At 49.2% G+C, this 25,310-nt stretch overlaps 3 protein-coding genes across 14 annotated transcripts in view; all 3 read right to left on the reverse strand.

Moving 5' to 3' along the window:
• Positions 1–196: 196 nt before the first annotated feature.
• HCRT (hypocretin neuropeptide precursor) lies at positions 197–1,532 on the reverse strand. The gene is made up of 2 exons (XM_036269882.1): positions 1,512–1,532; positions 197–658 (listed from the first exon to the last, which is right to left on the reverse strand). Exons 1-2 carry the CDS (start codon positions 1,530–1,532, stop codon positions 287–289), a joined length of 393 nt encoding a protein of 130 aa, XP_036125775.1. The 3' UTR covers positions 197–286.
• Positions 1,533–3,355: 1,823 nt separating this feature from the next.
• Positions 3,356–7,639, reverse strand: GHDC (GH3 domain containing). The gene is made up of 9 exons (XM_036268813.1): positions 7,286–7,639; positions 6,819–7,099; positions 6,400–6,521; positions 5,752–6,253; positions 5,181–5,373; positions 4,995–5,066; positions 4,786–4,919; positions 4,346–4,431; positions 3,356–4,089 (listed from the first exon to the last, which is right to left on the reverse strand). The coding sequence occupies exons 2-9, from the start codon at positions 7,084–7,086 to the stop codon at positions 3,871–3,873; spliced, it is 1,596 nt and encodes a 531-aa protein (XP_036124706.1). The 5' UTR covers positions 7,087–7,099; positions 7,286–7,639; the 3' UTR covers positions 3,356–3,870.
• A 5,856-nt stretch (positions 7,640–13,495) lies between these two features.
• Positions 13,496–25,310, reverse strand: part of STAT5B (signal transducer and activator of transcription 5B) — a 63,179-nt gene continuing 51,364 nt past the window's right edge. For 8 of the 12 annotated variants that reach the window (XM_036268899.1, XM_036268897.1, XM_036268898.1 and 5 more), the window contains 6 exons: positions 25,102–25,196; positions 24,869–24,999; positions 22,294–22,464; positions 17,014–17,065; positions 16,592–16,696; positions 13,498–15,962 (listed from right to left, as the gene is read on the reverse strand). In XM_036268899.1, the coding sequence (XP_036124792.1) occupies positions 15,836–15,962; positions 16,592–16,696; positions 17,014–17,065; positions 22,294–22,464; positions 24,869–24,999; positions 25,102–25,196 (681 nt within the window). In that variant the 3' untranslated portion in view covers positions 13,498–15,835. Of the gene's footprint in view, positions 15,963–16,591; positions 16,697–17,013; positions 17,066–19,524; positions 19,611–22,293; positions 22,465–24,868; positions 25,000–25,101; positions 25,197–25,310 lie in introns of those variants that run through there. The other 4 variants (XM_036268906.1, XM_036268908.1, XM_036268905.1 and 1 more) reach the window with 3 other exon arrangements.

Genomic DNA, 25,310 nt, shown 5'->3' on the forward strand with positions numbered 1-25,310 from the left:
GCACCTCACGGCCTTGTATGGTTCATTGTTCTGGGAACTCCCCATGCAAGAGTGTTTCCAGTTCAACGACGCCCAAGCCGAGGTGTCCCAGGGCGGGGCGTCCAGGCCCTCCTTACTTTACTGTTCACAAGACTCCTACGCCCCCTGGAGGGCAGGACTCTACCACACAGGAACAGAGACCAGCCACATTAACGGAGACTCGTCTTTATTGCACTTTTTTTCTGGGGTTTGACCGCGGGCGGGCAGAGGAGAGAGGGCAGGGCCAGGACATAGTCTGAGCATGGGTTCAGACCACAGGCTGTCCCCCAGGAGCTACAGAGGCGGCGCCCGCAGCGGAACAACGGCGCCCGGGGCAGGGGCGTGGCGCTGGCTCTGCGCCTGCGCGGCGGCCCATGGTCAGGATGCCGGCCGCGTGGTTGCCGTTGGCCTGCAGGAGGCGCTGCAGCCGGCCCTGGAGGCCTGGGGGGCCTGGCCGCCTCTTGCCCAGGGTGAGGATGCCTGCCGCGTGATTGCCCGCGCCGTGCAGCAGCTCGTAGAGGCGGCAGGAACACGTCTTCTGACGGCAGCAGTCGGGTAGGGGCTGCGCGTCTGCCCCCGGCGACAGCAGCGCGGGCGGCATCAGTAGCAGCAGCAGCAGCGTCACGGCGGCCCAGGAGACCTAAGGAGGTGGAGACCGGGTGCTGGGGGTCTTCCCGCCGCGCCTGCGTCCAGCTCCTACACCCAGGCCCTGCCCAGATGGTTGCGCGCCCCCTCCTGGTCTGCACCCCTCCCTCTCTGTCTTTTCGTTTTCCTGCAACTTCCCAAAGCTGCGTGAAGGGTTTGAGAAGGGCTCATCTGGCTTCTTTACCCGCTCATCCTTCCTTCCCAGCACATCTCCTTTGGGAAGCTCTTTGAGCCCCCCCCCCCCGGGAAGAATAAATCCCCGTCTCCTCTGGGTATCCTTAATTCGTTGTTCCCTTATTAGAGTACTTAACAATCCACCTGAAAACAGGTGTGTCTGCGTCTGTCTGCACCAGAAGTTTGTGCACTCAGGGAAACAGGCTCTATTTAGTCCCACTACCCCTTACCCACCGCGTCAAACCCATGCGAATCAAGGACTAGCAGGATCCAAGTCATTGTCTTGTTTGCCTGCTCCTTTGCAGGGGACGCTGAACCTGGCTTTGGCCCAGTTTCCTACCCTCTCAGGGGACACAGCCTCCTCACTTGTGAACTGGGTATTAATCCCTACTGTGCAGGGCTGCTGGGAGAATTAATTGAGATGACAGGTGCAAACACAGCATCTGGTGAATAGTAAGTGCTCAATAAACATGGGCTCTTAGGAGAACAGGGTACAGTCAAATGTTAGCCAAGGCAGGTTCTCAGCCAAGAGTCCACCCAGTCCCCTGCCTGCCTCAGAGTCTGCATAGGAGAAGACCAAGAGAGGAGACACTTTCAGCCTTTCTTCCAGCCCCTGAGCAGGCACTCTTATTTCCCTCTGGTATGATGCACCCCCTCCATCCCTGGGCCTTTACCTTTGTAGAGTGAGTGTTCATGGTGTCTGGAGCTCAGAGTGGAGTAGCAGGGAAAGGTGTCGTCTCCAGTGGTCCAAATAGCTAGGAACTTTGAGGCCGTCGAATGTGACCTGCTATCAGGGGCCTGGGGTTTATAGTGCTCTGAGGTGGTGGGGGAGAGACAGGCACTTGCGTCCACTCTGAGGCTAGACAAAGGCAAATCTAAGATTAGCCTCATATAGGGGGGCTGTCTCCAGGCTGGGCCCAAGGAATGACCGCCAAGGCACTCAGAGGCTGGAGTCGAATCACTGTGCCCCTGGTCCCCCCCCCTTGTTTGTCTGCCTGCTCCTTGGAGATGGGACCGTCTCCGGGCACTAATGAGGCCACCTTGCACCCAGGAATCTGGGAGCACAAAAGAGGCCTTGGCTGGGGTGCTGGCCTGGGACAATGTAGGGAGGGGCAGCTGCTAATTAGGGCTAGGAGAGGAGGCAACCATGAAACCCATTCTTTGCAGGGTGTGTGTGTGTGTGTGTGTGTGTGTGTGTGTGTGTTCCTTGTCTCTGCCCCTGGGGTCTGTCAGGCTCCAGGGCCTTCTTTCTTCAAGAAAAAGATTTCTGAGCTGGCTCTCCCCCCACCAGCTCTCTTCCTTCTGCCCCTTCAGTTAACCTCCAAGATGGAAAATCTTGAAAACCAAACCTGGGCAGTGGGAAAAAAGCACCTGGTGTTGTCCTTCAACCTCCCCAACTTCCTTCCTGGAGGGGAGGGATGGGGTCCCATCCCACCATCAGCACTGAGTGAGCCACCACGCTGGAGTCTCTGTTATTCAAAGCACTGTCTATTGGGCACCTGCTCTGTGTCAGGCCCTGCACTGGGCTCTGGAGTGACAGTATGCATAGGACATGCCCAGTTTTCAAGGAGCTACAAAGTCCAGGTGTGTGTTGGGGGCAGGGGTGACCCAGCATATAATGGTAGCTCAGTGTGAGAAAGGATTCTGAAAAGGCCTTTCATGAAACGGGGATTTCTACCAGGTAAGGTCAGGGGAGAAGGCATTCTGCTGAAGGGATAACTTAAGCAAAGACTTGGAGGTGACAGTGCTTAACTCATGTGGGCTAGTGAGGTGTGGTCCTCATAGTCACAGCTTCCCTCAGAGGAGAAAGTGGCTGGACAGGTAAGCAAGGCCTGGGATGGGTCAAAGGGTCTTTGAGGCTAAGCTGATTAGTCTTGATCCTGTGGGTGCTGGGGAGCCATGGAGGATTTCAGTAGGAAGGCGTCATGGGACTGGGTGGGTGGGCGCAGGGGCCTGGATATAGGGCATGGGATCCAGAAGTAATGCAGGGGCAGAATTGAAGACTTAGAAACACGTGCTGCATTACTTAGGAGGGGCTGCTGAGCCCTGAGCAAACCTCACAACCTCAGGAAGCCTGTGTCCCCGCTGGTAAGATGGGCAGTTGACCCACATGGTCTCTGCGGTTGCTTCCTGCTGTGATGCTCTATGATTTGCAGTATAGCCTCTGCCCATGGAAGTGATTTGTGGGTGTGGGGCCAAGAAAGGGACTGTGCTGAGCCAGGGACAGGGACAATGGTGAGCCCCTTCACATTTACAGTAAGCTTGGGATGGGGAGAGGTAGGAGGAGGGGGCCTCTGTGTCTTCTGGGTTGACCTAGGCTATGGCAGGGGTCCCTGAGGACCCCTGAGCGCACACACACTCGCTCTACCCAGTGCTAGAGGGGAGAAAGCCCTGGTGATCAGAACGGAAGGGAGGGGACAGGCTGCAGCAGGAGCAGAGCAAAAGGAACCACTACAGTTTTCCCAGAAGTAGACCCTGAGTCAAGAATCTGGGTGCAAGAGATTTATTTGGGAGGTGATCCTAGAAAACACATAAGGGATTGGGAATGGGAGGGGCAGGAGGACAGTCATAAAAACTGTTAATGAGAGGTTACCACTGTGGGCAACTGGTGTGGAATATACTCCAGGAATGCCACACTGAGGGGCAATGAAGCTGAGGTTGGTTCACAACTCCTGTTCCTTGCTGACTGAGGCTCGCATCTGGGAACAGTAACTCTCAAGTTGGGCAACCCGCGCATGCGCACTGGGCGGAGAGAAAGAAGCCATCAGTGTGTACGGGGACTCCTTAGCAGTGTCCTCCAGAGTGGGCCAGGGGGCTTGGGGCAGGGCACTGCTGGCATCAGCCACAGCCCTGAAGTCACCTCCTCAGAACTGGCTGACTAGGTTGGACCTCCCTAGGGCCCAGCAGTTCTGATGAGCAACTGATAGATGACATAGAATCAGAGACCCTGGCCAAGGGTCCCCCCTCCAGAGAGGTCCCAGAGGAAAGAGTGAGGCAGCTTCTGGGGGTGGAGGGGACAGTGGACAGGCCTCATCAGGACACCACTCTCCTCTGCAGGAGCTGGGCCAGGTGCCTGTGCCTAAGGACCCGGGGCATCTCAGGAGGGAAGGGGGATGAGGGAGAGGCAGCGAGGGCTTCCCGGAGTGCTCCGAAGGCCCCTGTCCCCACCAGGTGGACTCTGGCAGGGCCCACGCTGCCCCGGAACCGCAGGGACTTGTAGCAGGGAGCGGCTACCTGGAGGCAGTGGTCAAGCTGAGAACAGAAGGGCCTGAGTGAGGCTGGAGAGCCGCTGTGAGGTGTGCGGACGAGGTGTGTGTGACCGTGCCTGGTGCGTGTGGGTGGGGGTTTCATGTGCACATGCGTATGTCTGTGGGACTCACCCCCCCCCTTCCCAGAGCCTTGGGAAAGCTCTGCCTGTCCCACCTCCCCATCACTCTGCTGTGCCCACTGCACCTGAGGACGTGCAAGTGAAGGGGACATGCAGTCAGATCCTGTCCGTGTCACTTACCTTGTCTCGATTTTCCTCCGACAGGTTCCTCAGCCCCCTTAGTGCCACAAACACCTCATAGTGGGGAGCAGAGCCTCCTGAGGAATCTGCAGACAAACCCCCCCACACACACTCCTGTGAATGGGGCAGCTTCCAAAGCCAGTGCCCACTGCCCCACCTTCTTCCCCCCTCTGAGGTTCATGGGAAAACTGGGGTTTCTTGATGCAGAGGTGGATAAAGAGAGAGCAACCCAGAGCCTAGTGCTAAATCTGAAACAGGTCAGGAAAGGAATAAAGAGTGACTGCAGCAGGAGGGATGGAAGTTAGATATGGGGAAGGACTTTTGTTAGGAGCAGCAAAGGAGGCTGGGTCTTACTTTTTTCTAGAGGTCTCCCAGCGGGACGGGTATGTGTTGTGGGGAAGTCAACTCAAGAATGGGGGGGAGCTGATGGAGAAGCTTACCCAGAATGCTGCTCTCCACACACACATGGTCCAACAGCTTGGCCCCTGGCCACTGCTCCACCGCCTGGCCCAGGACCTCAGAGAACATGTCCTCGCCAATGTCTTCTCCTCGCACGCTTAGGGTCTGGCTCAGCCTGGAGACGAGAGAGAAGAGGCAGAGGAGCCCAGGGTACAAGGATGGCCGCTCAGCTCCCAGAAAGGTCACCTACCTGCAGATGAATCTGACGACTGGGCACTGATTGTAGGCACCAACGACTCGTACCACATCACCCAGGCGGCACCTAACAGGGTGGGAAAGAGGGTGAGGTCAGGCCCAAGACCTATTAGCTCATGTGCCTGGCCCTCAACAGGGTCCCAGAGGGCTTGAGGTAGCCAGGAGTTGGGCAGATGATCACCTGGTAAGGCTGGTGTGATCAGTCAGCACCAGCTCATATTCCTTGTCCTTCTGGGCCTCGGCCAACAAGACAGTGGTGGCAGCTTCTTCCTGGCCTCCCTCCTTGACTGGGAGCAGCTCAATCAAGGGAGCACCAGGGGGCAGGAGGTAGAGCCCGCCGGGCTGCTCTGGCCACAGGTTCAGGCCCACCACCCCTGTGGGGAGCAAGCAGCCTCTTCATCTGGAAGCCCCATTGCTTTCTGCTAGGCCCTCATCCCTGGGCCTTGATCCTCTGAGCACCCGTTTCTACTGCTGCCTTCCATTCCCCCTTTGTGGCTTCCCAGGCTCAGTACACTGCCTCTAAGACCCTAATTGGAAGAGGCAGTTGTGCTGGATGTGGTAGGCCTGGGGGTACATGCTGGTGCTGTGTGAATTTGTGTACTCTCTCTGAGTCTCAGTTTCTCTATCTGTAAAATGGAGCTGCTAGTGCTGGGGAAGATTAAATGAGATGATAATGTAAGGCTTACTGTATGGCAGCTAGCTGTGTGCCCTCTGCCCCTGCCCCCAGCTCACCACCCTTGAGTCTTACTGACCTCCAGAGGCAACATAAGCCGGTGAGAAGAAGGCTAGCCCTTGGCACCACAGTGCCTCCAGGGCAGCCAGCGCCTCAGCCTGGCCTCCTGCATCCAGAGTCACCACCACCTGCAGCTTTGGCCAGAGCCTCAGGGCCAGTCCTCGGGGACCCTGCTCTAGGGCTTCCCGCAGCTCAGCTGCCCGTCTGGGGAGAGGTGCTCCTGGGTTCCCAGCAGCTATTGCTTCAGCCAGCTCTTTGCCCTTGACCTCCAGGCCCGAGAAGATGTCCAGGAGTTCGGCTGCTGTCCCTGCTTCCAGTGCCCGCAGCCCTGGGGACCTCAGTGCCTCCAGCAGCAGGGTCCCAGGGTCCTTGGCTCCAGGGGGGCTAACCTTGCTGAGGGCATGCCAAGGCCAGGGGACGGGGCGGGGCCAGGGGGATGTAGGAGTCAAACGGGCTGTGCCCCCCGGAGCCAGCACTTCAGGGTAAACCTTGTTTAGGGCTGCCAGACCCAGCAGGGTGGCCTGGAGGGAGACAAGAGAGGGCGTTGGCCCCCAGCCTGAGCCAGACCCTGACCCCCCAGTTTGGGGTTTTTTGCTCACCCTAATGGAAGGTTGTGGCTGAAAGTAGGGGTCTATGGTAAGGCTGGGCTCCAACCTTCTCAGTTTACCTGCAGAGAGGCTTCCCCATGGTGCTGTTTTGAGGTGGGGGGCAGGAGCTGTTCCCCACTTTCTTCCTCCTGGGCCTGGCTGGCCTTGGTCAGAGGGAGATGATTCCGGAATGTGCTCATATCTGTAGCCCCAAAGACATCACAAATTCCTCATGAAGCCACAGAGTTTCCCAAGAGTTTTAGACAAGATTGGTGAGACCCTTGAGGAAGGGATGTGGACTAGGCCTGGGTGGGGGCTACCAGGGTCCAGGATGGGAAAATTAGTCTTGAACAATCCTGAGCCTGGGGAGGGTCTCTGGGTCAGGCCTCTCTGAGTGGGTAGCCGAAGGGGGGAAGGGAGGCCTTCAGGTTCTGGAATCTGTCTGTCCTGTGGAGTTTCTTTCTCTTTGGGCCACCTCCTCAGACCCTGGAAAACACACCTGTGCTTCCCCTGAGGGGACAGCGGGAACCCTGGGCTCCCTTAAGACACCACCTCAGGGCCCGCTGCTGGCTCTGGGCCACGTGCAGTGTGTTCTGCTCCAGTCTCCACTGCTGCCAGGCGGCTGCCCAGCACAGGGACCCCCATGCCACACGGTGCTGGAGGCTGGCAAGCCAGGACAGCCTGGGGAGCTGGGACTGCTGCTGGAGCCTGGCCAGCGGCAGCGGCAGCAGCAGCAGCAGGAACAACAGGACCAGCAGCAGCAGCATCTCCAGGCAGCTCCTGGGAGGAGGAAGGGACCAGAGTGCTGGGATTGGGGCCGCAGGGGATGACCCATGTCTTACCACCACCACCCTCTTTCTACCCCGCGCAGGAAAACCAAGGACAAAGTGAGTTTGGGAAGAAGCCAGGACCCTGTCAGGCGGGTGAGGCAGAGGAGAGAACATCAGGCTTTAGAGTCACACTAACCTGAATTCGGATCCTGGCTCTGCCACTTGCTACCTGTGTGGCCCCAGGTAATTCGGGTGGCTGCTCTGAGCCTCGTCCCCCTATCTGTCAAATGGGAATATAATACCCCCCTCAGAAGGTGCACGAAGGGCTTGGCATGGTGCCTGGCACACAGCGGCTGCTTAACGAATGACAGGTCTTGCCGAGTGGTTCTGCTTCGTGCCAGGATCCACCCTGTCCCAGCTCCGTGTCCCTCCTGAGCCCGGGGCAGTGGTTCATGTCACAGCCCACTTGTGCTCACTCCCAGCACCCAGGGTTCCCTCAGCACCCTGGTCTCAGTGTACAGCTGGCCAGGAAGGGCCATGGCTTTAAAGGGCTGAGCCTCACAACAGGGAAATCCGGCCACTGAGCCTGAGGGAGGAGCTGGGAGGGGGGGGTGCTCTTAAAGGAGCAGGTTGCCTGAGGGGGACATGCTGGGTGCTGGCCCAAGCAGGCAGATGTGGGGAGCTAGGGCTAGAATAGCGTGCTCCTCAGACTCGTGCAGGGGAAGGAAGACAGCTGACTGAATAAGAGCGCCAGGAAGCAGCTTCCGCTGGGTGGGGCACACCCCATCCTGGAGCAGATTCAAGCTTGAGAACTGTTTAAAACCAACATGTTCTCCTAACCCAGAAATCCTCTCCACACGGGCAGTAGAAAAGAAAACACTTTTGCTATTGAAGAAACATTAAGCCGGACTGTGATGCGCATCCGAGGCCATCTGCTGAGATCCAGAGACGGGAAAGCATCCCACTGCTGTCTGCAGCTGAGCAGAAAGAGCCCGCCCCACGTGTTCTCGAGATGAACCGTAACTAGTTCTCTAGTCAGAGAACCTGATGGCACCACTTGTCACGCGTAGTTCATCCTAACTTTACCTGGTAACTGGGGTCACCATTTGTGTTAGCTTATTGGCTTTAATCCAAGGAAAAGTGAACTTCTCCAGGACACAAGGTAGTTTTGCGGTTTGGAGCCAGGCACCCACCGAAGCTAGGCTCTTACTCTCCTGCCGTCAGGTTTGAGAAGCTGTGCCCTAGAATGAGGTTCATCTGCTGCCCTCCCTCCCTCCACCTCTACTCTTTTTCTTTTTAAAATCCTCACCCAAGGATATTTTTACATGTGTCTTCAGATAGAGACATGTGTCTTCAGTAGAAAGGGGGGGAAGAGAGAGAGAGAGAAACATGGATGTGAGAGAGACACATCGACTGGCTGCCACCCACACGGCCCCAACCGGGGCCGGGGACAAACTGCAACTGAGGTACGTGCCCTTAGCGGGAACCGAACCCAGGACTCTCCGGTCCGCGGGCTGACGCTCTAACCGCTGAGCCAAACCAGCCAGGGCGTCTGCCTGTACTCTTGATCCAGGCTTTCAGACACCCCTCCCGCACCCCCTCACTTGCCTCTATGGCTTGCAGCATCTCTCTCTGCTCCCTCCTTTTCACAGCGGAGCTCCTTTGCACAGGCGTGCTCTCACACTCTACCCACCTCGCTCTCGCTTCTTTATTTCTTGCTGAGATCTTGCACTTGCTTTAAAAAGAACAGCTTGATTAACTATAATTCACACAAATCACCCATTTAAAGTGGATCATTCAATGGGTTCTAGTATATTCACAGATACATGTGACACTAATGGTCAATTTTGTAACATTTTCATCACCCCAAAAGTAACCCTGTACCCTTTAGTTATAACCCCAATCCCTTCCCAGTTTCCTCCACCACCACCCTAAGCAACCACAAATCTACTTTCTGTCTCTATAGATCTGCCTATTCTAGACATTTCATATAAAAGGAATCATATAACACACGGTCTTTTGCGTCTGGCTTCTTTTACTTAGCATAATGTTTTCAGGGTTCTTCTGTGTGGTGCTGTGTATCAGTAGTTCATTCCTTTTTATTGCCAAATAATATTCCATTGGAGGTAACACCACCCAAATGTGAAGTGTAAACACCACCACCTTTGTTTACACATTCATCAATAGGTGGACATTTGGTTCCTTTCCATTCTTTGGCTATTATGTATAATACTGTTATGAACATTTATGTACATGTTTTTCTGTGGACATATATTTTACTTTTTCTTGTGTAGCGACACAGGTGTGTAATAACTGGGTTGTATAGTAACTCATTTTTTTAACTGTTTCAGGAACGGCTAAACTGGCTTCCAAAGTAGCTGCATCATTTTACATCCCCACCAGCAGTATATGAGGGTTCCGATTTCTCTACATCCCTGATAACATTTGTTATTATTATCTGACCTTTTGATTTAGCCATCCCAGTGGGGTGTGAAATGACTTGAGTCTATTTTAATTTTCCTGATGACTAATGATGTTGAGCATCTTTTTATGTGTTTAGTAGCCATTTGTATATATTCTTAGGAGAAATGTCTTTTCAGATCCTTTACCCATTTTTACTTGGGTTGCCTTTTTATTATTTATGTTGTAAGAGTTCTATATATACTTTACATACAAGTCCCCTACGATGTGCAAATATTTCCTCCCATTCTGTGGGTTGTCTTTTCATTTTCTTTGTAGTGTCCTTTGTGTTGGGAAGTTTCCTGCGGTGTACTGAAGCTGACCTCCAAAGGAAGACAGGGCCAAGAGGCTGAAGAAATAGGCTGACAAAGAATTAAACACATGCCCTGGCCGGTTTGGCTCAGCGGTTGGAGCGCCGGCCTGCGGTACAGAGACCCGGGTTCGGTTCCCGCTAAGGGCACGTGCCTCGGTTGCAGTTTGTCCCCGGCCCTGGTTGGTCGTGCGGGTGGCAGCCACTCGATGTGTCCCTTCACGTCGATGTTTCTCTCTCTCTTTCTCCCTCTCTCACCCTCCCGCTCTATCTGAACAAAAAATGGAAAAATGTCCTCGGGTGAGGATTAAAAAAAAAAAAAAAAGAATTAAACACAGAGTTTATTAAGAGAACTTACTGACAGAGCTGTCTTGGGCAGCACTCAGAGGATGGATCTCTACACCTGAGAGGGGATGGGAGCTTGAAATATAGAGCCTTCAGGAGCACAGGCGGCTTGTAGCCAAGTGGCACATGCTTATTCAGAGCTGAATGTATTCCAAAGCACCAAACAACTTAATGGGCCTACTTATCTATCTAAAAACATTCCTTTCAGGTGATAAGGTGCAATTTTCTCACTCAAAATGCTAAACTCATAAGGATAAGAGTGTCCTCTACCGTCAAGGACACTCCTTTGGTGTTGAAGAATAAATAAAAAAGTTTTTTTCCAAAACGAAAATTGGTATTCTTTAAATGTTTGGTGGAATTCAGTGGTAAAGCCATCTGGGCCCAGGCTTTTCTTTGTAGGTAGTTTTTAATAGTAGCTACAAAGAAAAACACTTTGTTATAAATCTATTCAGGTTATCTTTTTCTTTTTTAGTCAGTTTCAGTAGTTTGTCTTTTTAGGAATTTGTCCATTTCATCTAAATTATCTAATACAGAGGTATACAACTGTTCATAGTAATCCTTTTATTTCTGTAAGGTCTATAGTAATGTCTCCTTTTTTTGTTTCTGAGTCTCTTTTTCTTGGTCAATCTAGCAAAAGGTTGTCAATATTGTCGATCTTTTTAAAGCACTAGTTTTTGGTCTTATTGATTTTCTCTATTGTTTTTCCATTTCCTATTTTATTATTTTCTCCTCTAGTTATTCTTTCTTTCTTTCTGCTTGCTTTAGATTTAGTTTGTTCTCTTTTTTTCCCCTTGGTGTCCTTTTAAGGTGGGAGGTTGGATTATTGATTTGAAATTTTACCTTTTAAATATAGGTCTTTATAGCTATAAATTTTTCTCTAAGCTCTGCTTTAGCTGTATACCGTAAGTTTTATGTTGTGCATTCATTTTCATTCATCTCAAAGTATTTTCTAATTTCCCTTTTGATTTCTTCTTCGACCCATTGGTTATTTAGGAGTGTATTATTTCCATATATTTATAAATTTTCCAGGGCTTTTCATTATTTTAGTAAGTGACTGGATTATTTTAGTGAGCTTATCTATTCCTCAAAGCCCAACCCACTCATAGCATGGAGCCTTTGTTATTGTTCTTCAGGGGGGCACAGACCTGAGTATGCCTGTAGTCACCTTAGCAGGACAGCGATTTCCACAGGTCTCTTTCCCTGACCACACCCAGATGTTAAACTACACTAATTATTGGCTGATGCTATTTTCCCCCCAATAATGCTCTGGGGAATATATTGCTTCACAAACATCCAAATTCAGGCTTCTTTAAAGGAATAGTTTCAAGGTCAGCTCTTGAGATTTGTTCTGACCCCAAGAGAGCTCCTCCAGGTTGTCCCCCCATTTCTCTCTAGCAAACTATCCTGCCCAGTAGACACAGTCTATATTTCCAATGAAGCTGTCATTCTCCTGTCAGTTGTCTTTTGCCACAACCTCCACTGTTTTTGAGACCACCCTTAAGCTTGAATTTCTCTTGCAAATGAGGTCAGTTTCTTTGGGGAGATATTCAAAGCTCTCTGTTCCATAGCCTGCCTCTCCCCTCTGGGGCAAAATTTCTGAGCTCTGGGCCCTGGTGTTGGGGATTATGGTACACTTCTGAGTGATGTACTGACTTTTTCTTTCCTTTTAATCTTCATTAAAGGACATTTTTCCATTTTTATCTTTTAAACAGATTGGGGGGAAGAAGAGAGGGAAAGAGGGGAGGGGAGAGAAACATCGATGAGAGAGAGAGAAAGAGATGTTGAATGGTTGCCTCCCGCTCCGCCCTGACACCCTGACCAGGGCCAGAGATGAACTGCAACTGAGGTATGTGCCTTTGGCCAGAATCGAACCTGGGTCTCATTGGTGCGTGGGCTGATGCTACAACCACTGAGCCAAACCAGCCAGGGTTCCACTTTTCCTTTCTTAACTCCTACTTGTTCCTTATGAGCCAGCTCAAGTTGTTCTGTACCCTTCCCCTCTGTTCTTTTGTATTCGGTAATGGTCTCGGGATACCTTTGTTAATAGCAGCATGAAGCAGTATCTTCTCGTAACCGGTTGTGTTAGCTGCCTTTCTCAGACTGCTGTCCTCTGGAGGGCAGGAACAATTTCTCATTCCATATACAATGCCTAGCTCAGGGCAGGCACTCTAAATGTGCCGAATTTTACTATTATTTTTATTTTATTTTTTCAGCTAGAGTGGGAGGGGGAGAGAGGGGAGGAGAGAGAAACATCGACGTGAAAGGGACACATCGAGTGGCTGCCACCCGCACGACCAACCAGGACCAGGGACAAATTGCAACCGAGGCACATGACCTTAGCAGGAATCGAACCTGGGTCTCTCAGGACCACAGGCCCATGCTCTAACCACTGAGCAAAACTGGCCAGGGCTAAATGTGCCGAATTTTAAAGATGAGTTTCCTAACAGGAAGCTTGTGGAGTGTGGAGGCTAGGAGATAAAGACTATCGTTCTAATTTTTGTTGTTAATCCTCACCCAAAGACCAATTTTTCCATTGATTTTTCTAGATAGAGTGAAGGGGAGGCAGAGAGAGCGAGCGAGTGAGAGAGAGATTGATTTGAGACATATCGATTAGTTGCCTCCTGCACGACCCCAACCAGGGCTGGGGATTGAACCTGCAACCCAGGTACATGCCCTTGACCAGGAATTGAACCCACAAGCCTTCCATCCAAGTGCTGATGCTCTAACTGCTGAGCTAACCTAGCCAGGGCCATTCTAATATTTAAAATGTCTTATGAGCAGGAAGGTAAGAAATGCCCTCATCTGCCATCAAAGCTGGCCACTCTCTGAGAAGCCAACTCTCATCTAGTTCCTCCTTTCATTTTTTTTTAAATCCTCACCTGAGGATATTTTTCCATTGATTTTTAGATAGAGTGGAAGGAAGAGAGGGAGGGAGAGGGAGAGGGAGGGAGAGGGAGAGGGAGGGAGAGGGAGAGGGAGAGGGAGAGGGAAAGGGAGGGAGAGGGAGAGGGAGGGAGAGGGAGAGGGAGAAATGTGAGAGAGACGCATCAATTGGCTGCCTTCCACGTGACTCAGGGCTGAGCGTCAGATCTGCAACCCAGGTGTGTGCCCTTTGGTCTGTGGGCCAAACTGGTCAGGGCTGGTTCCTCCTCTCAGTCACACTGAGGGTTCCGAACGTCTGCCTCTTGACCACCCTCCTCCCTCGACACCTGATGGAAAAAAATTAAAACAGGACGCAATAGTCCCTTCAGGGGAAGCCTTTATTGTAACATAAAATACACTATTTTGTGATTTCCCCAAGTAAAATTGTACACAATACTTTTTTGGTGGCTATATACTAATCTGCCTCAACACTAAAATATGTATCTGAAATAATTTCACAAAGTTTTAAAAAGAAAAGTTATAAAAAGTATACTTCCATTTTAAGTTATATTCACTTTGTCCCCCACCCCCACCCTACAAAGCCCTGCGCGCAGCACACATGGAGTTGGGACTCTGACCACGTCGGTGTCTGGGAGCCTGTGAGACAAAGGAGGTCAGGGCTTCCCACCGCCTCTTCAGGTTGCGGGACGGAGAGAAGAGAGAAAGTATAATGCAGATAGCGAGCGCACCTTTCAGTCGAGAGTCTCTCCCCTCGGCAGAGGTAGCCTCAGGAAAACTGAGGACAGTTCAGCAACTGTGCAAACGGGGGCCCCACACTTGGCACCCGTGCCCCCAACCCCACTGCCAACTGAAAAGTGAGAGCTCTACCTCAGCATGTCCTGGGGCTGGGCCCGCCACCAATCTGCCCCTGCTGGGACAATGGGGCGGCACTCAGCACTCACTCGGAGGCAGATGTTGGTGCCCCCTGAGGGACAGGCAAGGGCTCTGTAAGACTGTCTGAGAGCTGGCAGGCCTCCGCTTCGCCCATCCCCCACACGCCCATCCTCACAGGTGGATTTTCGTCTAATCTTGAGGGATACGTAAGGGGTTTAGCAGCATCCGACACCAGTGCTGGTATCCATGGAGGGGTCAGCCTGCTCCTCAGGCAGAGAGATTCTACCGCCTGGCATAGAAAAATAAATCAGTGTATGAGACCAAGCCAGGGCAAACAGCAGCTTTTAAAAAGTCATCTTCCAATAAATAATTTACTACAGAGAAATATTTTCCTTTAACATCAAAACACTGATAAGTTCAGAAGTTATTTTTGTAAAAAAAATATGTTTATTTACTCACATGTATAAAAATAAGGTTTTTAGGGCCATTCTCTCCTGGGTGTGGTCATGTCCTTTGGGAGAGGGGAGCTGGGGGTGACCTTGCAGGCCCAGCCCGAACGCTATGCCTGCTCCCCTGTTCCCACCTGCCTGCCACAGCCCAGCCCTTCCTTCTGGTGCAAGGCCACGAAAGCCACTATGGACAAAACTATGCTGAGGCTTTTTGTTTTGCTTTCGCAGCTTACCAAACTTTCAGCAAACCCGCTGACTGCATTTCCCCAAATTACCAACGCCTGACACCCAGCACCCTGAACCAGGTGGGCAATACCTGCTGAACGTGCTGGCCCTGGGTTCAGACCACATTCCTGCTACCCACTCCCCGAGACATCGTGTGTGAACAGTGAAGGGAAATGATGTGACCTGGGTATGAGTGGCACAGGACCAGATACAGGAAAAAAGAATTTTGATGTCAAATTAGGGTGGGGAGGGGAAAACAAGAAGTTCCAATTTAGAAACAAGAATGGCAGTCAACGTTTGCAAAAGCTGTTATCAATAAGCCTTCCAGCTCGGAGGAAGGATGGGCAGATTGGATGGCAGCTTCCCTGGGCGACAAGGCATTGACGGCGCCTGAGGCAGGGCTGGGCGTTCCACTCTGGCCGCAACACAAAGGACGACAACACTGTAAGCTTCGGTTACATGACCCTCTCTTCTTTCCTCTAGTTCGTCTGCACATGTGTACACACAGAGGAACCGAGTGAGAGGAGGAGGGAGGGAGACAGGGAGGGAAGGAGGGACAGAGAGAACATTAAGATGGGTTAAGTGTTATTTAAAAAGCCACTACCCATCTGAAGACCCCTGACTCCCCTTGTCCCAACAATCTTCCTTATGCTGCCCCTTTTCCCACCCCTACCCAGAAAGGGGCAGGGGGAAGGGGAGGGAGGACTAGCTTTCTTTGTCAAAAGGCGGTTTCCACATTTCAGAAGAAAAGCGGCAACAATCATGGTTATATAACAATTGCTTGGCAGACACAGTGACAAAGACTCACCAGAGAGGTGCTTTCTCCTCCCTTTGTCCTTCTCTTACTTGAAAAGCCACATGTCAAAGTTCAGGCACCCTCAAGACACACGGCCAAGTTCCAGGGTTCATGGAACTGCCCTTTCACAAGGTTAAAACCACCACAGCCCGTGTTGCCCCGATGCTGCAGCTGAACTCTGGACAGCAAGGGAGAGAAGCACCACAACGCACAAACACGCACACACACACGCACACGCACTCCCTTCACTGGTGCCACCATGCACAGAAACACTAAAGTCACAACTAGTATTAACACTTCACATTATGAGTATTGTTTCCAAAGAGAAGCGATTCATGGAATTAAAACATCCACAAGAGTAACTCCTCTGACGAGGACAAAGAAGCTGAAGATGAACAGGCGAGGTCACGACTGCGCATGAGGGATCCACTGAGTGTCCATAGGCCGGCCTAAGAGCTCCTCCACACGGCGCGCCACGTCCATTGTGTCGTCCAGATCGAAGTCCCCATCCGTGTCAAGGACAGAGTCAGGGCTTGGGAGGAAAAGAGAAGGGATGAAGGGGAAGGGAACGGTTGTCAGTGGCCAATGACGAGGAGCAGAGACCACTCCGCACCCCGCACCCCGCCAGGTGAGCAGCCCAAGATGGCCTGTACCCTCAGCCTAGGCTTCATGGGGAAAGAACCACATCTGATCTCAATACTTGGGAATAAAAGTCCTTCGTAGCTGGACAGAGAAATTCAGAATAAAATACCCACCCAACCACTATGCTGTACACCTGAAACTAATACCAAATAATACTGGATGTAAACTGGAATTGAAAAAAATTTAAAAATTAAAAGAATTAAAATGAAATACCCCCACCCCCACCCCAGCTGCCCCTAACACTGGCTGTCCAGACACATCTAAACCCCATCCGGTCTTATACAGAGCAAGAAAAATATCCATTTGGGAGCAGATGACTTTTGCCCAATCCCACTCCAAACTACCAACATCTTCTAGTGAAATCTCTCCCCCCCAACTGAGCACATGCCAGAGCCTGGCCTGGGCTGGGGGTCTCAGATCTGGAGGAGCTCTGGATTCCTGGCCCACCAGCCTTCTAGGGGTCCTGCCCAAGGCCAGGTGCCCAGTTCCCCCACGAAGCCCTGTGAGAACACAACCTACTTCTGTGGGTACATGTTATAGTGAGCCGGGGGGCACACGGCGGGGGAGGGGGCCTGGTCCATGTAGGTGGCGCTGCCCCCAGCAGAGTCTGCAGATGTCACAAACCTGTAGGAGGAGGAAGAACAGGGCCTCAGCGGCCTCAGGGCAGCAGATGAGGGGCACAGGCTCAGGGGTCATCTTTATGTCTTTTTCAGGTGTAGAAGGACAATCTGCCCACTGGGCCTGGGGCTCCCGCTGCAGGAGTGGGGCCCTGGGTAGTAGTCCCATGGTGACCAAGCCCAGTTCCCTCCCCAGGGTCGAACCAGGTTGCCGGGGGAAGGGAACTCTGGGCACGTTAATGGGAGGTGGGGGTGGTGAGGGGGGAGGACAGCCAGGGGAGAATAGAGGTGGCAGGAGACCAGAACTGGACCCCGGACACTTACTCAGGGACCACTTGCTTGATCTGTGGCTTCACGTAACCATCCACTGCTTTAGCTGCCAAGGGGGGGGAATGGTGATGAGAACCAAAGCTCTCAGATGGAATAAAAATGAAATTTCCCTTATGGATCACAACTTTTCTTAGGATAGGACACCGCCACCTAATTTTATCTTAGGATCTGATACAAGTACTTAACATTTCAATCTGTTAGGACAACCTGGCACAGAGAAGTCTCCATACTAAAGCTGCAAGTGAAGAGACATTCCGCGTTGGCTTAGAAGTGCTTATACATTCTTCAAACCACAGAAAAAATATATTTTAATACAAACAGAAGTCAAGGATTAATTGCATACTAACTGTGAAAAGAAAAAATATCTTAAAAAATTTAAAGTCGCAGATGCAGCAGAGGGACAGGACTTGCTCTGGGTCCTAGGAGCTACAGGAGGAGGTCAGAAGACGACAAATTTTCAGTCACATAAGGAAGAATGCTGTCATAATTAGAACTGCCCCAAAAAGAAATGGGCTGTCTTGGAAGGCAGCTATGCTCACCACTATACCACCAACGCGAAATGGGCTGTCTTGGGAAGAACCGGTTTCCTTATCACTGGAGGAGTTCAAGTGGAAGGCGTGCACAGCTGTCGGATTGCACAGAGCACTCGAAGCGTTAGAGAGGAATTAATGTGACTTAATGATCTCGGAACCTACTCTGAGTATCTGCTCTTTTGGGAAAGGGAATGTCACTCAGGTGTCTGCAAGCTGTTTCTTGCCCCTGGGGTTTCTGCATTTGGGGGTGATCTGGTGGTCACTCATTCCAGCGAGCGTAGTCTAGGCCTTGGGGCTGGTTAGAAGAATGTCGGTCTCTTCCGCTCACGAATCCACTAGGATGTGGCAAGCTAGGGGATAAACCTCACAGTGATCTGGGCAGCCACAGTTACACCTTTTTAAAAGGTTGATTATATGCCCTGGCCGGTTTGGCTCAGTAGCTGGAGTGTCAGCCCGAGGACCAAAGAGTTTCGGGTTCAATTCCGGTCAGGGGCATGTAACTTCAGTTGCGGCTCGGTCCCTGGCCCTGGTCTGGGTTGTGCGGGAGGCAACCAGTCGATGTGTCTCTCTCACATTGATGTTTCTCTCTTTCTCTCTTCTTCCCTCCCACACTATCTGAAGATAAATGGAAAAATACCTTCGGGTGAGGATTTAAAAAAGTAAAAAAATAAATAAAATAAAAGGCTGATTATGGAAATCCAGTTAAGTAGGAATGTGATGGTCTGAAGTCAATGAAGTCTTATTTCCTGGGAATGTGAATGTGGGAATAAGTACAATCCTGACTATATTAGACAATGGAGATTACATTATGGTCAACAGGATGCAGCAGCCCAAGACAGTGAAATGCCACATGGGTCACAAATTGCTTGGTATCCTAACCTGTTTCTTCCAGGCTTCAAATGTCTGGGGCTACCTTTTCATAATATCTCCTGTTTTCTTTTTGTGCTTTACAGTCTAGTACAGAGAATTTTATAGCTTGGCAGAAAAGATGAACACCAAAGAAATGCTGTAAAAAATAGGAGTTAATAATCTAGATTAGCACCGGGCCAGTGTGGCTCAGTGGTTGAGCATCGACCCATGCACCAAGAGGTCTCCGGTTCGATTCCTGGTCAGAGAACATGCCCAGGTTGTGGGCCTGATCCCCAGTGCGGGACATGCAAGAGGTGGCTAATTGATGTTCTCTCTCATCAGTGTTTCTATCTCTCTCTCCCTCTCCCTTCCTCTCTCTCTAAAATCAATAAAGAAAAAATGTTAAAATTAATCTAGATTAGCTGTGCTAATAAAAAGAAGCAGTGATATATTTAATCAAAAATATCATATAAACCTAAAAATACTTTGGCTTTTAGAAGTATAACCTTCACATTAGGATGGGAAAGCATAATATATACGAAAAAGGTTGACAGACTGGGCTATAGATAGCCCAGTTACAAATCTTTGTAAAATAAAACTTCAGCAAAATAAAACTTACATATTAAAACAACAATGACACACTGAGAAAAGTAAGTGCTATATATAGTCAAGGGTTTATTTACTACAGAAATGTATTTATACATCATTAAGAAAAAAGTAACTCCAAAAGAAATATAAGCAAGGAACATGAATGCACTTCATGGGAAAAAATACAAATGACCAATAATGTAGAGGTTAAGAAATATAAGTTCTGGTGCTGGACTCCCTGAGCCTGTTCCTAGCTGTGTGACCTTTGGCAAATTATTTACTTCTCTGTGCCTCAGTTCCTCAAATGCAAAAGGGGGACAGTAATAGTATCTACGTCACAGACCTGTTTTGAGGATTAAATGAAATACGACATAAAAATATGCTCAGAAAAGGGCCTGACACTCAGTGAGCATTCAACAAATGTTAGCTGCTACTAGTATTCCATTTATTATTATTATCATTATAATTATATGAAAAGGTGTTTTCACCATACCTAGAATCAAAGAGATGAAAATAAAAACCGAGATACGATTTTTTATGCCAATCATAGTCAGACACGAAACCGATGAACAGAATCTATGATTGGCAGGAGGATGAGGAAGCAGAGACTCCAACAGACATCTGTGGGGGTGAAAACAAATCCCTCTTTCTGGAGGGCAATTCTGCCAAGATGGGTCTAAATGCTTAAAAGTATATACCCCTTGACACAAATTCTACTTTAGAAATTTATTCCCGGAGATCATTGTACAAGATGCATATACCAGGTCATTTCAACAGTAATCATAACAAATAACTGTGAATAACTCAAATTGTAAGTACCTTAAATAAGCAACATGGACTATGTCATGTGGAATTACCATACAATGAAATTCTACACAATCATTAAAATGATGTAAGATTATATTGACAGACCTGTAACTCTGCCTATAATATATATATATATTTTTATCCTCATCTGAGGACATTTTTGCATCCTCAGACAGAGCGGGAGGGAGAGACGGGGGAAGAGAGAGAGAGAAACATCGATGTGAAAGAGACACATCGACTGGTCGCCACCCACATGACCCCAATCAGGGCCGGGGGCAAACTGCAACCGAGGTACGTGCCCTGAATGGGAACCGAACCTGGACTCTGCTCCACAAGCCAACGCTCTAACCACTCAGCCAAACCGGCCAGGGCTATAATGTATTTTTAAGTTAAAAAAAAAGAAAATCAGCCCTGGCTGGTTTGGCTCAGCGGTTAGAGTGTCCACCTGCGGTCCGGAGAGACCCGGGTTCGGTTCCCGCTAAGGGCACGTACCTCGGTTGCAGTTTGTCCCTGGCCCTGGTTGGTCGTGTGGGTGGCAGCCACTCGATGTGTCCCTTTCACATCGATGTTTCCCTCTCTCTCTCTTCCTCTCTCTCCCTCCCACTCTATCTGTACAAAAAATGGAAAAATATCCTCGGGTGAGGATAAAAAAAAAAAAAAGAAAGAAAATCAGATCACAACAGCTGATGGATGGCATGATCTTACACGATGTGACCCCTCAGACTGCTCTGCCCTCACCTTCTAGCACTTTCTTCATTGCTCACCCAGCTCTGCCTCTGGGGCCCCACGAGGATGTTCCAACAGGGCACCCTCACTTCCATCAGGGCGTCGGCACTTGTGCTCTCAGCCTGGTGCTCTCGCCCTGGGTCTTAGCGAGGGCTCCCTCACTTCCTTCAGGTCTACTCTGAGGTCACCTCCGCAGGGAAACCTTCCCTGATCACTCTAGAAACACTGAGACGGAAATGTGGGTGGCGTGTTTGAAAACCCCCAAGAGGGCCGGGGGCCGGGATGGTCAGAGTTAGATGAGCAGGGAAAAATGGCTGGAGATGAGGGCAGAGTAGTAGAGAGATTCTAACCCCAGCCTCCCCCTGTCACTTCTCTATGCCTTTAACCTTCCTTATTTGTCTCCACAGCATCCACCATTATATAAATATACTTATTTCTTTATTTGTTTATTGTCTTCCTTTTTTTTTCTTTTTTAATCCTTGCCTGAGCATATTTTTCCATTGATTTTCAGATAGAGTGGGAGGGAGGGAGGGAAAGAAACATTAATGTGAGAGACACATCAATTGGTTGCCTCCTGCACCACCCCAACCAGGGCCAGGGACTGAACCCGCAACTGAGTTATGTGCCCTTGACCGGAATCGAATCTGAGATTCATTGGTCCACAGGCTGATGCTCTACAGCTGAGCCAAACCAGCCAGGGTGGCTGTCTTCCTTTTTAAAAAAATGTTGTTAGCCCTGGCCGGTTTGGCTCAGCAGTTAGAGCGTCAGCCTGCGGTCCGGAGAGACCCGGGTTCGGTTCCCGCTAAGGGCACGTACTTCGGTTGCGGTTTGTCCCCGGCCCTGGTTGGTCGTGCAGGTGGCAGCCACTCGATGTGTCCCTTTCACATCGATGTTTCTCTCTCTCTATCTCTTCCTCTCTCTCCCTCCCACTCTATCTGTACAAAAAATGGAAAAACGTCCTCGGGTGAGGATTAAAAAAAAAAAATGTTGTTATTGATTTCAGAAAGAGGAAGGGGGAGGAAGTGGGGAGCAGGGAGAGGGAGGGAGAGGGAGGGAGAGGGAGGGAGAGGGAGGGAGAGGGAGAAACATCAATGTGAAAGAGAAACATCGACCAGCTGCCTCTTGCACGCTCCATACTGGGATAGAGCCTGCAACCCTGAGCATGCGCCCTGACTGGGAATCGAACCAGCGACCTTCTGGTGCATAGGACGATGTTCAACCAACTGAGTCACACTGGCCAGGGCTACTGTCTTTCTTCTGCTATTAGATTTTAACCTCCACACAGGAAGTACTTCATAAGCATCTGGTGACTGAAGAACACATATCTACATAGATTGGAAAAATATTCACTAAATAATTTACAGTAGTTAATCTCTAAATGAGAGATGTTGGGTGATACCTATTTTCTTTTCTATACTTTTCTGAAAATTTTACAATAAATACATAAAACTTTTATGCTCAGAAAACAAACCCATCTCAGATTTGAAAAACAAAAATTTTATCTTCCTAATTTTGTTTGATCTAAGCTTGTGTTAAAAGCAATCTGTTCTCTTTGATTTGATATTTGGGGTTAGTGGCAGATGTGTTTTCTGTATGACTGAAGAATACAGCCCAGGATTCACATCTGCCCTGGATAATGCTCTAACAGCAGTAACTGTAGGCTAACTGTGTAGATTTTCATGCAAGACAGACAGACAGACACACACACACACAAATAACGAAAACATAACCAAAACCCAACGAAACCAAATCAGAATGCGAACATTGTTACCAGTGGCAGGCTCGCAAGGAACTGGTGTGTAATATTTGGAGTATACATCATCTTTCGGCCGGTCAGGGAACACGTAGATAAGGTAATCCAGGTCCCCCAGGCGGTCGGCCAGGGATCGGATGGAGAAGTCTCTGGTGGTAAAAGGCATCAGATTCCAAAACATTCTTTCCTCTGGATTAGTAAACAGAAAATCATATTCTAAACATGATTTCTGAACAGGAAATCTTCATCCTTAAATATACTACAAATTAAAGCTCTCCATTAAAATTGTACCAACAAACATCTCCATTTAAAAATAACCACGGGCTGCCCAGCCGGTGTGGCTCACTGACTGAGCGTCAACCCATGCACCAAGAGGTCGCCAGTTCAATTCCAGGTCAGGGCACGTGCCCAGGTTGTGGGCCAAATCCCCAGTGGGGGGCATGCAGGATGTGGCCAATCGATGTTCTCTCTCATCAATGTTTATATCTCTCTCTTCCTCTACCTTCCTCTCTCTCTAAAATCAATAAAGAAAAAAAATTACCACGGGCTGCCCGGCTGATGTGGCTCAGTGGGGTTACAACATTGGTCTGAGGACCAAAGAGTCTTGGGTTTGATTCCTGATCAAGGGCACATACCTTGGTTGCGGGTTCAATCCCAGGCCCCAGTTGGGATCGTGTGGGAGGAAACCAATTGATGTGTCTTTCACCTCGATGTTTCTCTTTCTCTCCCTCCCTCCCTCCCTCCCACTCTATCTAAAAAACATCAATGTGAAAATATCCTCAGGTGAGGATTTAAAAAACAAAACAAACAACCTCCCCCCCCCACCCAAACCACAGGTTATAGATCAAGTAGCTTAAAAAATTTTAAATTAATTAAATAATTTTAAATGTTTTATTGATTTTATTTTTTATTTTTATTTTATTTTATTTTTTAATCCTCACCCGAGGACATTTTTCCATTTTTTGTTCAGATAGAGCAGGAGGGAGAGAGAGGAAGAGAGAGAGAGAAACATCGATGTGAAGGGACACATCGAGTGGCTGCCACCCGCACGACCAATCAGGGCCGAGGACAAACTGCAACCGAGATACATGCCCTTAGCGGGAACCAAACCCGGGTCTCTCTGTACTGCAGGCCGACACTCCAACCGCTGAGCCAAACCGGCCAGGGCTGATTTTATTTTTTTTTAGAGAGGAAGGGAGAAGGAGAGAGAGAGAAACATTGACATGAGAGAGAAACATCTGACTGGTTGTCTCCTATATACACAGGAAGATGCTCAACCAACTGAGCCACACTGGCCAGGGCTCAAGTAGCTGTTTGTTTATTTATTTATTTAATCCTTACCTGAGGATATTTTTCCATTGATTTTTACAGAGAGTGGGAGGGAGGGAGAGAGAGGGAGGAACATCGATATAGAGAGACACATTGATTGGTTGCCTCCTGAATGACTCCAACCAGGGCTGGGGATAGAATCTGCAACCCAGGTACGGGCCCTTGACTGGAATCAAACCTGTGACCCTTTGGTTCATGGTCTGATGCTCTAACCGCGGAGCCAAATCATCAGGGCTCAAGTAGCTGTTTTGAGAAGCCAAGGGTAGATAGCTGGTAATATACTCACCACTTCCCCAGCGATCCAATGATCTCCCTCAGGTAGTTTCAAGTTCAAATGCTACTCTACCCCTTTCTAGAATAAACTTCTTATTGACACCCTGATTCCCTGTACAAAAGTATGTAAGAGAGAGAGAAATCAAGTCCATAGCTAGAGGACACGTGAGCACTAGTACATACTGTTCAAGTCTTTAAGTCACAAAAAACAAACTCAAAAGCTACTCTTATTTTATTGTGAGGGTCAGAGGAAAGAACTAACATTCTTAGATGAAAATGATCAATGACAATATCCTTGTGTTAGTTAGGATAAGGAAATAATTAAAATAGTATAGTATTTCTATGCTAATAACTCTAATTTATCAAAGTAATTCTTCACTAAAATAAGCTCAAAGCTTAATGAGAAGGTGAACATTTCAAAAGGGAAGCAGAAGAGCCTTAAAACCAGTTTGGCTTAGCAGTTAGAGCATCAATCTGTGGACCGAAGGGTCATGGGTTCAATTCCCGGCCAAGGGCCCGTACCTGGGTCGCAGGCTCGATTCCTGGGCCAGTTGATGTCTGTCTTTCTCTCTCTCCCTCCCTCCTTCCCTCCCTCCCTCTCTTCATTCTTCTCTCCTTCCCTCCCTTCCTCCTTTCCACTCTGTCTAAAAATCAATGGAAAAATATCCTCGGGTGAGGATTAACAAAAAAAAAAAAAAAAAAAAAGGGAAGCAGCAGAGATTTTGGACAGGACACTACCACAAGTAGCTACTTCATGGTTAAACATTTGTGGTTCACAAAATCAGTACTTGTGTTTCCCGTCATAAGATTTTACACTGGCTCCAGTATTGCCTGCGGTTTTGTCATGATGATATATTTGTGCTCCCCATAATTCGTACTGGCCCCAACAAGAAATAAGTACTCAATGAATTGTATGTTAAAATAATTTTGCAAGAAAAGTAGTTCACTGGAGCCATCTTGGCTCTGCTCTTAAAAAGGGAGGGGCACTCACGAGAATCGAACTTCCAAGCAATGGTGATACCGCCAATTTCAGAGTCACTGAATCTCAGCAGGAAGGTCCCGTCAGGCTTGTTAATGAGTAGATCATGGGCCTGTTGCTTATTCACGAAACCCAAAATAGCCCTGGATCACAAAGGTCAAAGGACCAGAAACAGAACGTGATTTTCTTTAACAGCAGAAAGACAACCTTCTTACTCTATTGCTGACTTAAGAAATGATTCTCACCCATCATTCCAATGAGGCTTGAGATGTTTTTTTAACACTTCCATCACACCATCAAACCACTGCCAGAAAGTGTAATTCCGTCCTGGTAAATTCTCCTGATTGGAAATACAACAATGAACACAAGAAGGCAAAACTAACATTCGGAATATTACGTGTATATACTTTAACTGGAAAAACCGAATGGAAAACAAACACCCACACCGTCAGAA

Source organism: Molossus molossus, unplaced genomic scaffold (assembly GCF_014108415.1).
Source record: "Molossus molossus isolate mMolMol1 unplaced genomic scaffold, mMolMol1.p scaffold_m16_p_19, whole genome shotgun sequence".
NCBI lineage: Eukaryota > Metazoa > Chordata > Mammalia > Chiroptera > Molossidae > Molossus > Molossus molossus.